Source organism: Carcharodon carcharias, chromosome 12, assembly GCF_017639515.1.
Source record: "Carcharodon carcharias isolate sCarCar2 chromosome 12, sCarCar2.pri, whole genome shotgun sequence".
In the NCBI taxonomy this organism is placed as follows: domain Eukaryota; kingdom Metazoa; phylum Chordata; class Chondrichthyes; order Lamniformes; family Lamnidae; genus Carcharodon; species Carcharodon carcharias.
Window position 1 is genome coordinate 120,642,117 of NC_054478.1, and position 14,626 is coordinate 120,656,742.

The 14,626-nt window shown below is 41.4% G+C and overlaps 1 protein-coding gene across 5 annotated transcripts in view; it reads left to right on the forward strand.

The window, feature by feature from the left end:
- The window catches only part of lancl1 (LanC antibiotic synthetase component C-like 1 (bacterial)), a 42,974-nt gene extending 29,888 nt beyond the window's left edge, over positions 1–13,086 (forward strand). For 3 of the 5 annotated variants that reach the window (XM_041201148.1, XM_041201151.1, XM_041201150.1), the window contains 2 exons: positions 5,336–5,512; positions 11,856–13,086. In XM_041201148.1, coding sequence (XP_041057082.1) covers positions 5,336–5,512; positions 11,856–12,038 — 360 coding nt within the window. In that variant the 3' untranslated portion in view covers positions 12,039–13,086. Of the gene's footprint in view, positions 1–5,335; positions 5,513–6,406; positions 6,480–11,855 lie in introns of all 5 variants that reach the window. The other 2 variants (XM_041201149.1, XM_041201153.1) reach the window with 1 other exon arrangement.
- The last annotated feature ends 1,540 nt before the right edge of the window (positions 13,087–14,626 follow it).

The window sequence follows — 14,626 nt, forward strand, 5'->3', positions numbered from 1 at the left end:
AGAGCAGGTGTCAACATTTTGGTCAAGAAAGGAGGTTTTAAGGGAGGTAGAGAACTGGAAAGGGAATTCCAGTGCTTAGGGCCCACGCAACTGAAGGCATAGCCTCTTTGTTGGAGCAGTTAATATGAGGGATGTTCAAGAGGTTACAGTTAGATGTGTGCAGACATTTCAGAGGGTTGTGGGCTACAGGATATTACAAATATAAGAAAGACAAGCCACGGAGGGATTTGAAAACAAGGAGCCAGGGTGAACATGACTGAGTGAGAGTAAGGATTCAGGGCAGCTGAGTTGTGGATGCTGAAAGGTGTATAATTCCACTAATTTTTTTTGATCATTAATGGGATGTGAGCATTGGTGGCTAGGCCAGCATTGTCGCTACAAAGTGGTGAGCCGCTTTCTTGAGCTTTTGCAGTCAGAAGTATAAGTATACCCGCAGTGCTGTTCAGGAGGGAGCTCCAGGATTTTGACAATGAAGGAAGAGTAGTTTGGTTCCAAGTCAGGATAGTGTGTTGCTTGGAGAGGAACTTGCTCATGGTGGTGTTCCCATGCATCTGCTGCTCTTGTTCTTCTAGGTGGCAGTGCTTGCAGGTTTGGGTATGGGAAGTGGTCAATTGACGAACCCTTTTCAGTTTACTTTTTGTTTTTGAACCTTATATTGTAATTTGGCTTTCACAAATGGTAATCCATTATTCACCTATTAATAAGTAAAGATGTAATTGCATTGGAGTTATTCAGCTTTCTGTGAAGTGTAAAGGGTTTGTGAAATTTTCATACCATATCCCTAGGATAGGGACAAATCACTTTCAGTGCCTTACTTTGACCTTTGAAATGTGGATGCTAAGATGTATGCTAAAAAATCCCTATTAAGACCAGAAGACAAATGAAGACGTGCTTGAAATAGCAAGAACAGAAATAACTTTTTTTTTTAAAAAAGTGACATCCAGAAAAGAAAATGTCAGTAATTCGACCATTTGATCAGAACTGAAAAGCTACAGAGATCTCTTCTGGAGAGTAAAGTGGAGGGCAGTAGAAAGATGTGTCAACCTAGGCGTAGTTAGATGATGGGTGTCACAGTGGTTGCAGACAAGCTGCAATGGATGTGTGGGGATGGCGCAAGACAGATGAGCATGGCATAACATGACAGCAGATCACAAAATAGGAGTAGCTACAAGCAGCAGCACTACTAGATTTTAACCTTCCAAATTTGAGTTGTTAGGAAAAAGACTTAAATGTGGATATCCCTACAAATGGTGAATAAATAGGAACAAATGATTTGTATTTTACAACACATTGATGTGTATTGTGGTGAGAGTGACTGCTCTTGACATCAAAGCAGCAGTTGACCGAGTGTGGCATCAAGGAGCCTGAGCAAAACTGGAGTCAATGGGAATCGGCGGTGGTTGGGGAGGGGGGGTATTCTCTGCTGGTTGGAGCCATACCTAGCACAAAGGAAGATGGTTGTGATTGTCAGAGGTCAGTCATCTCAGTTCCAGGACATCATTGCAGGAGTTCCTCAGGCCCAACTATCTTCAGCTGCTTCATCAATGGGCTTCCGGCTATCATAAGGTCAGAAGTGGGGATGTTTGTTGATGATTGCACAATGTTCAGCACTATTCGCAACTCCTCAGATGCTGAAGCGGTCCATGTCCAAATGCCGCAAGACCTGGACAATATCCAGGCTTGGGCTGACAAGTGGCAAGTAACATTCGTGCCACACAAGTGTCAGGCAATGACCATCTCCAACAATAGAGAATCTAACCATTGTCCCTTGACATTCAATGGCATTAACCTCAGCAAATCCCCCACTATCAACAACCATTGATTACCATTGATCAGAAACTGAACTAGACTAGCCATATAAATACTGTGGCTACAAGAGCAGGTCAGAAGCTAGGAATCCTGCAGCGAGTAATTTGTTTCCTGACTCCCCAAAGCCTGTCCACCATCTAAAAGGCACAAGCAATGAATGTGATGGAATACTCCCCACTTGCCTGGATGAGTACAGCTCCAGCAACACTCAAGAAGCTCGACGTCATCCAGGACAAAGCAGTCAACTTGATTGGCACCCCTTCCGCAAAAATTGACTCCTTCCACCACGGACGCACAGTGGCAGCAGTGTGTACCATCTACAAAATGCACTGCAGCTCTCACAAAGGCTCCTTAGACAGCACCTTCCAAACCCATGACCGCTACCATCTAGGAGGACAAGTGCAGCAGACACATGGGAGCACCACTACCTGGAAGTTCCCCTCCAAGCTACACACCATCTTGACTTGGAAATGTATTGCCATTCCTTCGCTGTAGCTGTCAAAATCCCTAACAGCACTGTGGATGTACCTACACCACAGGGACTACAGCCGTTAAAGGAGGCAGCGCACCACCTCCTTCTCAAGGGCAATTAGGGATGGGCAATAAATGCTGGCCTAGCCATCCCATGAATGAATGAAAATAAATGTAGACTATTTCCCTACTAATGGAACCAACGTTTGCTTAAAAAAAAGCCACCTGACTTTTTTCAATTCAGTCAAAGATATGGGAGGTGCTGGTGAGACCAAAATTTATTACCCATCTCTAATTACCCTTGAGAAGGTAATGCTTAACCTTATACTTGAATTCAGTTGTGTGGCTTGCTAGGCCAAAGAATCAAACACATTGCTATTGACCTTGGAGACACCTGTAGGGCAGACCTGGTATGGCCAATAGATTTCCTTCCATAAAGGACATGAGTGAACCAGCTGTTTTTTCAGCAATCTGGTAACTTCATGATCACCATGACTTTTATTCCAGATTTTAATTAATTAATTGAGTTTAAATTCTGCAGCTGCCGTGATGGTATTTGAACTTAGGACTCTGGATCATTAGTCCAGGCCTCTGGATTGCTAATTCAGTAAAATAAACATTGTTTGTGGAATCTTGTGGAGGCAACCAGGATCTCGGCCGCTGCTGGAGTGCTGGCAAGACCTGGGCATCACCTTATGCTACCCAGGCACTTAAAAGCCCAGTCAAAGCTCTTCTGTACTCAGCAGCACCACTTGATAGGTCACATTCACCCAAGGCCCTGGATTGAGGAGGGACTCAGACACCGGTGAATGATGGCAGAAAGGGAGTCGTGGGGGAAGGTCAGGGCGGGGGGTTGACAGCAATGACAAGTGGCTTTCAGCAGGCCTTCCCTAGTCGCTGCTAAATCTCTCAATCAGGCACTTTGTGTGCCCCCAGGAACTGTAAGCAAACACACCAGGTTTTGCTTGCCATGCTCCTTGCATGGTAGCAGGATGAGACCCTTAAGTGGGCATTAAGGGCCTCAATTGGTGACAGAGCTGGAAGGCCATCAATGGGCCTTCCCGCCATAGACTTAATCAGGGTAGAGGCAGGAAGGTAGCAGGGACCCCACCAACCATCTTCCCACATAATTAGAACCCTTCCACCACCAAACCCACCACATGGAGGGCCCACGATTCTGCCACATGTTACTGTACCCCTTAAAGACAGACACACCTGCCCATATTTCAGCTGAAAGTTCCATGCACTGTTTTAGCAGAGATGAACAAGATTAGATGCTTCTTACTGATGTGCTTCCATACTGTGATTTTTGATGTTTCATGTTATGACACCTTGCTGGAGTTAACAACAAATCAGCATTTTTTTTAATGGTGAGGAACAAGGAACTGTGGCAGAGCAGGTGACTGTGTATACAAATGTCTAAAAACTAGTTCAGGTACAAAAACCAATCAGAAAAGCTAAGGGAATATAGTGGACAGGAAATTATATGTCAGTTGCCCAGACCCTTGGTCTGAGGTGATCTAGAGTATCGCAATCCGTTTTGAGCCTCAGGAATTTGGATTATCTGGTCATTATGACATTGCTGTTTGTGGGAGCCGCTGTGTTTCCTGCATTACAATGCGATTGATTCTCAACTAAAAAGGCATAGCAACCCACTCAATTGTATTGAAGAATGTGACTCACCACCATGGTCCTGAGGGGAGTTAGAGATGGACAGTAAATGCTGAGCTTACTGGCTACAATCACATTCCATGAATTCCGTTGGGTCAAATGGCCTCTTTCTGTGCTGTAAGTTGTATATAATTCTATGTATAAGTCTGGAGAACATTGTTTCTATGTGCTTTACTACACTTTCAGGAACATTTGCATTAAACTGCTGGTGGTATCATGATGCTGTTACAGTTCTACAGTGATGGACTTAGAACTGTAAGCTGTGGATTTATGTCCTTGCACTGAGCTTCTGGATTTGAATGTGATGTTGGCACATATGCAGAATGAAAATTCAGCACATGCCCACAGTGAATTGTGAAATGACAAATGAGTGTCTCTCTGCACCACGTCTGCATGCACCTCCTTAACAAAGGAGAGCCTTTTATCTCAGTACACCGTTTAAACTTGTGCCCAGGGAATGATGCATGCTGCAGGAAAGACAGAGAATAAAGAGAAAGAGCTTTAATGAAGCACAACTGGTTTGCTAATCATAGAATGGTTACGGCACAGAAAAGAGGCAAGAGCAACTCACTTAGTCTCTCTCCCCCTCTATTTCCCCTTAGCCCTGCAGATATTTTCTCTTCAGATAATTATTCAATTCTCTACTGAAGGCCTTGATTGAATCTGCCTCCATCACACTCAGGCAAAGCATTCCAGATCCTAACCGTTCACTGCATAAAAAAGTGTTTCCTCATCTTGGCGTTGCTTCTTTTGCCACTCACCTTAAATCAATGCCCTCTAGTTGCCAACCTTCTGCTAACAGGAACTGTTTCTCCCTATCTACTTTGTCCAGAACTCTCATTATTAAAGAAACAAAAGATCAATGTCAAAAATATCTTCTAGCATCTCCTTAAAAATGAATGTAGAAGCAAGACAAAGACCAAGGTACTCTGACCTATCATTCTGAGCACTTGTGACATGCCCAATAGGCTCTATTCAAAATTCAGCATCAAGATGGCAGGCCAACTGCAAAATAAACTGGACTTTAATAATGATTTTAGCAAGACAGTTACATTAATTCACATTTGGAGTTTACGAAGCTCTTTGATGAGTTTGTGCAGTGTATGTATTGTGATGCTTAAGACCCTCCATTTGTGTGCGAGAGGCTATTTGGGCCAGAAGATCATTTCCTGTTTATCATTGCCATATGTTTTACAATAATTAATCAGGAGAATTAGAAGGGAACAATGGCAGCAGTAGAGGGGACAAAGGTGCCCACATATCCTAAGGAACTCCTCAGGCAATAAAAATAACTGAAGTGCCTCATTTCCTACACCATAATTGCCATCAGGCTTTGAATGAGTCCATGTGCTATTCTTTAACCTGTTCTTTATGTTTGCAATAGATTTTCCAGGAAGGAAAGTACCTGAAAGATGCTTCTGATTGTGCAGAAGTGATTTGGCATAGAGGGCTGTTAAAGAAAGGATACGGACTGTGCCATGGGCCAGCTGGGAATGCTTATGGATTTCTAGCCATGTACAATCTTACTCAAGATGAGAAGTATTTGTACAGAGCTTGCAAGGTATGTGACAGTGTGTTTATTTTTGGTGCGGAAACCTTATTAGCAAACCACATTTTATTAAAGAAAATGTATTAACAATATAAGCATGTTAATGCACAACTCAGTGTGAACTATGTTGGAATTGGACATGAGCTAAATCCTGTCATTGCTTTTACTCTCCAGTCTGTAGAGTCCCAATCTTTACGTGTTGTCAGTGGCTGTATTGTCCAGTTGATACACTTTAGTCTGCTTTCTAGAGTGTAAAATGTTACACTGGGAAACTGAGAGAATGAGTCTATTTGGCATGGGGGCCGATATGTTTCTCTGCAAGAGGAAAAGAGGGCAAACAGGCCACTCAAGCCCTTGAGCCTTCTGGTAGCAATGTTATAGGATCAGGTTACCTGATGTTTCTATCGGTCATAGAGTGCTTGTGATATGGGGAGACATAAATTGGGAAGAGATTCTTTGGCATAAAAATGTTAACCAGTGAAAGTCATGTGGTCTGTTCTAAAAGTATCTCAATGGTTCTGCTTTTAATTGAGCCTGGACTATCTGCCTGCAAACTTTTACTAGTGGTGAAGCCTGAATAACGTACTATAATCCAAGTGATTTGGCACAGCACAATATCCTCCACTTATCTTGTGTGAATTGCTACCCAAGTACTGCAGTTTTCCTAATCGATCCTCGGGGTGTGAGAAAGCTGGCATCTGAGTGATAACAGATGAGTTTCAGAACAATCACTGGCCCTAATGTTAAAAGAGATGGTATATAACTCCAAGGGTAAGTGTTGTGAGTGGTACAAGTATGCCTCTAATTCCTTAGTTCTTGTTTAAACGTTGTGGACTTTTTAAGATTAATATACCCCATGGAGCTCTACAGTTGTATTCTTTGTTACTGATGATGCTTGGCTTTAAGTTTGCAGAATGGTGCTTTGACTATGGGAAGCATGGCTGTAGAACACCAGACACTCCTTTCTCTCTCTTTGAAGGTAATCAACATTTAAAATCATTTAAGATAAGATAGAATTAAACTGGATACATTGCGTTGTGGCTAAATATTTCAATTTTGTCAGAGAATGATTTAAACTGCCCTCTTACCATTTATGCTGCAACCATTGCATCTTTTGATACTGGCTCCGACAGGATTGCAGGAAGAGAGTCAGGAGGCCAAATGGCAAGGACAGTTCCTGTGAATCCACGACCCCTTTTTTCATTATGACCCCATTTTACTCATTATGAAAATAATTATTAACACTCCATCAAATTAGAACATTGCACAAACTGTCCTAAATCCCTCTACCCTGTCTGTTCCACCCTTACCTGCAGAAAGGAGCTCAATGGACTTCTCCATCACTAAGGTTAAGACTATTCAATCAGCTGCCTCTACTACTTTCCTGCTTCTAGCATGCCAGAGTAAACTTCTTGTAAAGCTCTCCCTGCCCTGTCTCTGACTTTTATGGCCCAGATCTTCGGCCAGTGGTAAAGAGGGTGTGCCCATGACTATGATTTAAACTGCCCTCTTACCCTTTATGCTGCAACCATTGCATCTTTTGATACTGGCTCCGACAGGATTGCAGGAAGAGAGTCAGGAGGCCAAATGGCAAGGACAGTTCCTGTGAATCCACGACCCCTTTTTTTCATTGTGAACTGAAGACCCTTACTCACTGTCTTCAGTTCATTCACTGTTTTAAATGGAGCTGTCACCCCAATACTAGACAACCTCACCTGACTGATGGTACTCAGCCCCCTCCCTTACCTCCTTGACAGTGCTGAAACCTCTCCGTCACCCTGACAATGCTTAACCCCTTCCCTCCTCCCCAGAAATGCTCAACCCCCTCCATCACAACCCCGACAATGCTCACTCTGCTCCATCACCCCCGACAATACTCGCTTCCCTCCGCCGCGCCCCCCCAATAATGCTCCCCCCACCTCCCCCCCCCCTGACAATGCTCACCAATGTTAAGGTGCTTTATAAATACAAGCTGTTGTTGTCATGGCAGGTAGATTTGGCTTCCGTATAGACTCAACTGGCTATTTCACTTGGTTTTAGTCAGTTGCAGGAGGTGATGGCGTAATGGTATTGTCACTGGACTAGTAATCTAGAGACCCAGGGTAATGCTTTGGGGACCCGGGTTCGAATCCCGCCAGGCAGATGGTGGAATTCAATAAAAAAAACCTGGAACTATTGTCGATTGTTGTAAAAACCCATCTGGTTTACTAATGTCCTTTAAGGAAGGACCTGGTCTGGCCTACACCTGGTTGATTCTTAATCCCCTTCTGAAATGGCCACTCAGTTGTAACAAACCGCTACAAAGTGGTGTACTTACAGTGGTTCAAGAAGGAAGCTCACCACCACCTTCTCAAAGGCAACTAAGGATGGGCAATAAATGCTGGCCCAGCCAGTGAAGCCCGCATCCCATGAATCTGATAGCTAGTATAGTTCCAGTGGAGGATAGTAAGGCAAGCATCCTTTCACTTCACACTCTGCTACACAGATTGTTCTGGTTAGCGGGTGAAGCTTCGGCATATGGCATCATGGTCAAATGCAGCAGGGTTTGTAAGACATTTAGCAGGCAGTAGGGATTCTTACATGAACAGCAACATTGCCAGTGGTCACATGTCAAAATTTTGGTTCTGACTTTGAGAAATGACAGTAAATACCTGAAGCACGCTCATCACTTATTAGCAATCAGGAGAAGTTTCAGTTTTGGAGTTTAGTGGAGTTCCACTAAAATTGGGTGAGGAGTTGAGTTGCAGTTTCTTTGTGGGGGGTTTTAGAAGGAGAGGTGCAGGGGTGGATTGAAAACTGAAGGAATGGTTTTAGTTGCTGATTGCTGCCTCTCAGATGTTTGCCAATCCTGCATTTAAAATTTCTGATGCCATGACATTTATTTGGCACTGCTACCCAGTGATTTTCTTTAGAAGTGCATGTTAACACATGCCAACTGTAAGGACAGAGTTACATCTCCAGTGTTGGGTTTGAAGCTAATACAGTGACTGACATTTTAACATAAATAGCAACCACAGGACCAATGACAAGTGAAACAACTACTGCAGGTAAATGCTGGCACTTATTGACAAAGACAGAGTCTGTCATCGAACCCTGCGAAAGAGTTTGCAATGTGAGTCATTCAGATGAGAGTGAAAACTGGGCTCGGCTGAAGTCAAACGAATTGAGAATGTTTCTTTTCACTGGTATTTGCAAGTGATTTTGGTAAACTGTAGTCTGAGTGGCCGAGACCAAGAGTACAGGAACAATATAAAAATGCTGGAAACAGTGAGCAGGTCTGACAACATCTGTATAGAAAGGAACGGAGTTAAAAGCTCTGACTTTGCAGTCCCAATTGCCTGCAAGTTCTGAGAACGGCACAACGACGTCCAGCATGCACACTTTTGCTGAAAACCGGAAGCTGCAAGCACATCTCAATGGGCTCTGGAGGGGCCTCGGTGATGGTCCCACTGGGCTGCTTTGTAAAGCAACAATTTGAGCTGATTGCCCATAAGTTACACTCATTTTCATTGATTTTTTTTTTTAGACTGTTATTGGCAGGCAGGAGTGCATCCACCATTAGGAAGGTACTGACGGCAGCAGCATAATATATGTTAAAAGTTGTTTGAAGATTTTCATGGTGAGAGCACAAATTTACGGTAAAGCTTTGCTCTGGAAAGATGCTCATTAATTTAGTGGTTGTGTTGGATTTTTTTTGTGCATTGACTTAATTATAAATTTTACGGCCATTTGCAGTGAAAATATCACTAGTTAAAATCTTGAGATTCTGTGTTGCAAATTGGATTTAAAAAATTTTATTTCATTTTTGCTTTATCAATGTCCTAGAAATAACATCAAAGATCAAATTCAGTAGAAATTAATTTTGCTCAGATTTATGTTCTGGAGAAGTGGTGTAGTTTGCCATTTTTGCATGAGTGCAGAAGAACATTCATCCACGAGCCATTATAAGCTGAAGAGTATCATTCAGAGAGCCCATACACACAAAACAAATCATCCCAAGAACCCCACTGCTGCTGAGGAGTGAGGCCTTTAAAGAAAGTTAAAAGAAAGCATTTCTCCTCAACTTGTCAGTGAGAGCTGGGCCATCGTCCTGAAAAAATAGTGCTATGAGAAGCAGAGTTTGAAGTAATGTGGCTGGTTTGCTCAGTGAGTGATGCAGGCAAGGGAATGCAGTTCATACTTTCCAAATTAGTGAATGCAAAATTATCTTTAGACAGCTTAAAATGCTCACGTTAAAATGTTTGATTTTAACAAAGCACATTAACACTGAATGGTACAAGACAATCCAGTAGCCCCCATACAATTTGATTGCAGTGACATTTCCTATTGTTTTGAAAATGATTGCCTCGGGGCTTATTATGGCTGATAATAATAATTATTATTATCACTTCAGCATCATTTAGCAACTAACTTTCTGAAAGGTATAATTACAAGAACCTTGAACAAGGTACAAAAATAAGCCAAAGAATTATGGATTGAAGTTGCATTCTTTGATGAAAGGCCTTTATACCTTGATGGCATAGTGAACAGAAATGAATCTTTGAAATATAAAGAAACATAGAAACTAGGAGCAGGAGTAGGCCCTTCGAGCTTGCTCTGCCATTCATTATGATCATGGCTGATCATCCAACTCTATAGCCTGCTCCTGCTTTCTCCCCATACCCTTTGATCCCTTTCATCCCAAGAGCTATATCTAACTCCTTGAAAACATACAATGTTTTGGTCTCAACTACTATCTGTGGTAACGAACTCCACAGGCTCACCGCTCTCTCGGTGAAGAAATTTCTCCTCATCTCAGTCCTAAATGGTCTACCCCATATCCTCAGACTGTGACCCCTGGTTCTGGACTCCTCCACCATCGGGAACATCCTTCCTGCGTCTACCCTGCCTAGTCCTGTTAGAATTTTATAGGTTTCTATGAGATCCCCCCTCATTCTTCTGAATTCCAGCAAATATAATCCTAGTCGACTCAATCTCTCCTCATATGTCAGTCCCGCCATCCCAGGAATCAGTTGGGTAAACCTTCGTTGCACTCCCTCTATAGCAAGTACATCCTTCCTCAGATAAAGAGACCAAAACTGCGCACAATATTCCAGGTGTGGTTTCACCAAGGCCCTGTAAGTTGCAGTAAGACATCCCTGTTCCTGTACTCGAATCCTCTCGCCTGCTGCACCTGCATGCTTACCTTCAGCCACTGGTGTACGAGGACACCCAGGTCTTGTTGCACATTCCCATCTCTTAATTTATAGCCATTCAGATAATAATCTGCCTTCCTGTTTTTGCTACCAAAATGGATAACCTCACGTTTGTGCACATTGTACTGCATCTGCCATGCATTTGCCCACTCACTCAGTTTGGGCTTATGCTGCTGATAGTTTGGGCAATATGACCTTGGGAGTAGTTCAAATGAGTGTTTGAAGTAGAATACACTCATCAATAAGCACCTGTTGTTTATTAAATTATATGCAAGGCTGTTGGAAAAGATGGCAAGCGGGGATGGCTGTTTACTGTGGACTTAAAGGATATTGAAAGCAAAAATAAACAAAGCACTTGTATTTTTCCACTGCTGCCTCTTCTGAAAGTGCTTGTGTTAGTAGTGTAGTACGGATTATAAATCCTAGATTTACACATCATTTTTCTACACTTGTTTAAGGAATGGAGAGTGGGGGGGGTGGGGAAAGAAGTATCTTCTGCATCATTCTGGACAGTTTCAGGCCAGAAGAGAAGGGCTACTAGGGTGAGATAGGGTCTGAATTTATTTTGTCATAGTTTTAACTATTTCAGGTTATAAGGATTCTCAACTCCTTTTGAAAAGAAGGTAGTTTGTCCAAGATGTTCCCCAGGGCAGCCATTGGGTGTTCAACGCTTGTTAAAGTATTTAAAAGCTTATAACAGTTTTTTATAGTTTATGAAAGGATTGAAAAGTTTTTAAAAAAGTATTTAAAAGTATTTAAAATCATCATGAACACAACTCCCTTTGAGCTGAAGGGGCGTTAGGCAGCTTGGTTTCACTGTGACTGCACCTCATTGCAGGGCCTCACTGATGCTTTAAGTCAGTGGACCATGCTCCATCCAGAAGTTGAAATTCTCCCTGCAGCCAACAAATTGTGCGAATTCGTATTTGTTGGTGCGGTAAATGACAAACGCAGCCACTTCATTGCTGATGGCAAAATCCAGGCCATTTTTTCAGGTATGTTGACTCTCTGTTTCTCTCTGCACAGAAGCTGCCAGACTGAGTATTTCCAGAATTTTCTGTTTTTATTTCAGATTTCCAGTATCCATGGTATTTTGCTTGAGTAGCTTTTTTTTTTTCGGCTACTAAACTTATATAATCTCTTTGTTTATTTCATTTAAGGGATGGCAGGAACTATTTACTTCCTTGCTGACTTGCTGCAGCCCACAAAGGCGAAATTCCCTGCATTTGAAGTGTAAATCAAACATGGTATTTGCGCACATTGTCAGATATGATGCATTGCTTTCTCCAGTAAAACAGCTCATGCATGTTTCTGTTATGAACTATGGATACAGAAGATGCTGATGGAAAGATTGTTTGTGATGAATAGCTTCATTTACCAGTAGTGCTTCTACTCTACTTAGTGCTACACTCGAATATCTGAGGTTTTTGCATGACTTAAACATTACAATATTGTAAAAGAAATGTCAGTGGAATATCTTTTTTCATAAAAGTGCACAGTGTCTTGGATGTATTATTGCATTGTAAACCAGTGCCAAGCTTTTATTCTGAAATCATATAACTTGTGCAGCTACAGATGCCATGAGCATCTGAAGTTTGTTTCACAGTGCAATATTGAGTAGCTGCTACTTAAACAGCCTTGTTAGTATTCCATTTTCCTAAAGCAATAGTGTTAATTAATTGGTTTGTTTGAAAGAAAATAATATTTGAAAGAAAACATAGCAGTGGCTGTGTTTAGAATTTTTTTTTTAAGCATCTTCATCAACATTTGTTTATACTGTTTCCTAATGGGCAGCATTTTGTAAACAGTTGGCTGATAGGATAGGCCTCTAGGTCTAGGTAGGACACGTAGTTTAGAACATACTTATGTTTATTTTCCAAAATGTTAGTTGTACTTGATGTGAAAAAGTACAGTATAAAAAACTCTCATTGTTATAATTCATTCAGTTATCCACATACAGTTTTTAGAGTTTTGTGAGGTTGAGGGGCATTTTCATTTTATCTTAAAATTGACATTGAAACTGACAGATAACAAATTTTTGTTGGCTTGATGTTTTCTAGTAATTGCTGCTCTTGTTCACCTGTTCTTTTCATATTAATGATATGAAACTCCCCATTCTATAAATACATTTGTTCAATTTCGATTCTTGTTAGTTGGCAGTACTTTTGCATGCTTTGTAAAGCAATTGAAAGGCCATAGTAAAACTCAGTTTTTCAGTCTTCAACACTGAAAGCTGAGTGCTTAACCATATCATATAGGAATTTTTTTCCTGGTCTGCAATCTGTGCAAAGTACTATTGAGTGTATAGCGAAATGTATTAACTGTACAAAGAAAATGGATTCACAAAATAATCTGTTAATTGAAGCAAAATAAAAATGTATTCTTCTTGTGCATTGGTTTGTTATTTTGACTTTGAGCATGGTGTTACATAACCCACATTACTATGTCGAGTTCTGTCGAAGGGTCATGAGGACTCGAAACGTCAACTCTTTTCTTCTCCGCCGATGCTGCCAGACCTGCTGAGTTTTGCCAGGTAATTCTGTTTTTGTTTTTGTTACTATGTCAGTTTCCTGTTTCAAGTTTTGGATATTAACCTAGTGAAAAATGTGGAGTGTCTATTTTAATGATTTTTTTCATGCTTTGCTAAGATGAAGATGAAGTGGGAAATATGTAGTGTAACTACTTCCAACATGGCTGACGGTACACAATTTGTTTTAAGATGGGACAATTCACACTTATTATAGACTTTCAGTGCATTACTTTTTCAGATATTCTTCCATTCCCAAATATTGTTTCTGAAAATTACTCCTAGTTACCTGAGGGCTATACTTTTCCTCAACCTAAATCAATCATTGTAGTTCTGGGTTTCGACTGACTAGAAAGCTAACCTTCAGGTCGAAGCTTTTTCATATATTGCTCCTAGCTTCAAAATGGCCAATGGGACCTGGAAGACAAAAATAAATTATTTTAACTTACTCTTGTGTTCAGAATAGATACAATTAGACATGTGAGGAATAGATGAGAATAAGGAGAATAAGAAAGAAAAGGATTTTTTGTTATTTTACTCGCATTTTATTCGAGTAATAAAGCTACCTGAAGTCTGAGATTTGTTTTGAAATACTGATGTGTGAGCTATTTTTTTAAATGGACAGCCCAGAGACACTGAAATTCTCTTGATCTCTCGTCTGAGAGGAAAAGTTATCTGAAAATACGTTAGATTCCACATGCATGCTGATGACACACTTTCCACTTTTTGTCCTTCCACTGCCTGTGTTGTCAGGTTACTTGTCTGACATCCAATATTGGGTGAGTATGAATTTCCACCAATTAAACAGTGGGAAGATCAACCACAAGTTACGTTCCCTATCCACTTGGTCCATGATTCTCTCTGGCCGCTCTCTTGAACAATAATAATTGTTCATAACCTCAGCATCCTACTTGACCCTGAACTGAGTCTCTGACCCCATATCCTCTCCATCAGCAAGACTGCTTTATTCCAACGGTGTTACATTGCTCGCCCCCACCCCTACCTCAGCTCATTTGCTGTTGAAATCCTCATCCGTGGTTTTGTTTTCTCCACATTCTACTATACTGATGCTGTTCTGGCTAATCTTTCATCTTACACCCTCTGTACACTTCAGCTCATCCCAACTCTGCTGCCCTTAACCTAACTCTCACTAGGTCTCATTCACTTAGCACTCCTACACTCACTGACATACTTTAACTCACTGTCATGAAAATATAATTTTCATAATATTGTGATTTATTGTAAAAGTGGGTTAATAGTGGGGTTTGGATTAGTTCCTTTGTGTGAATGTGTGCGCATGGGATTTAATTGAATTGGAGATGGCTGGTCTGGAGGCTTTGAGTTATCAACAAGTAGCTAGGTTTGAAATGCTAAATATGTAAGCACGGCTGAAGTTTTAGAAGT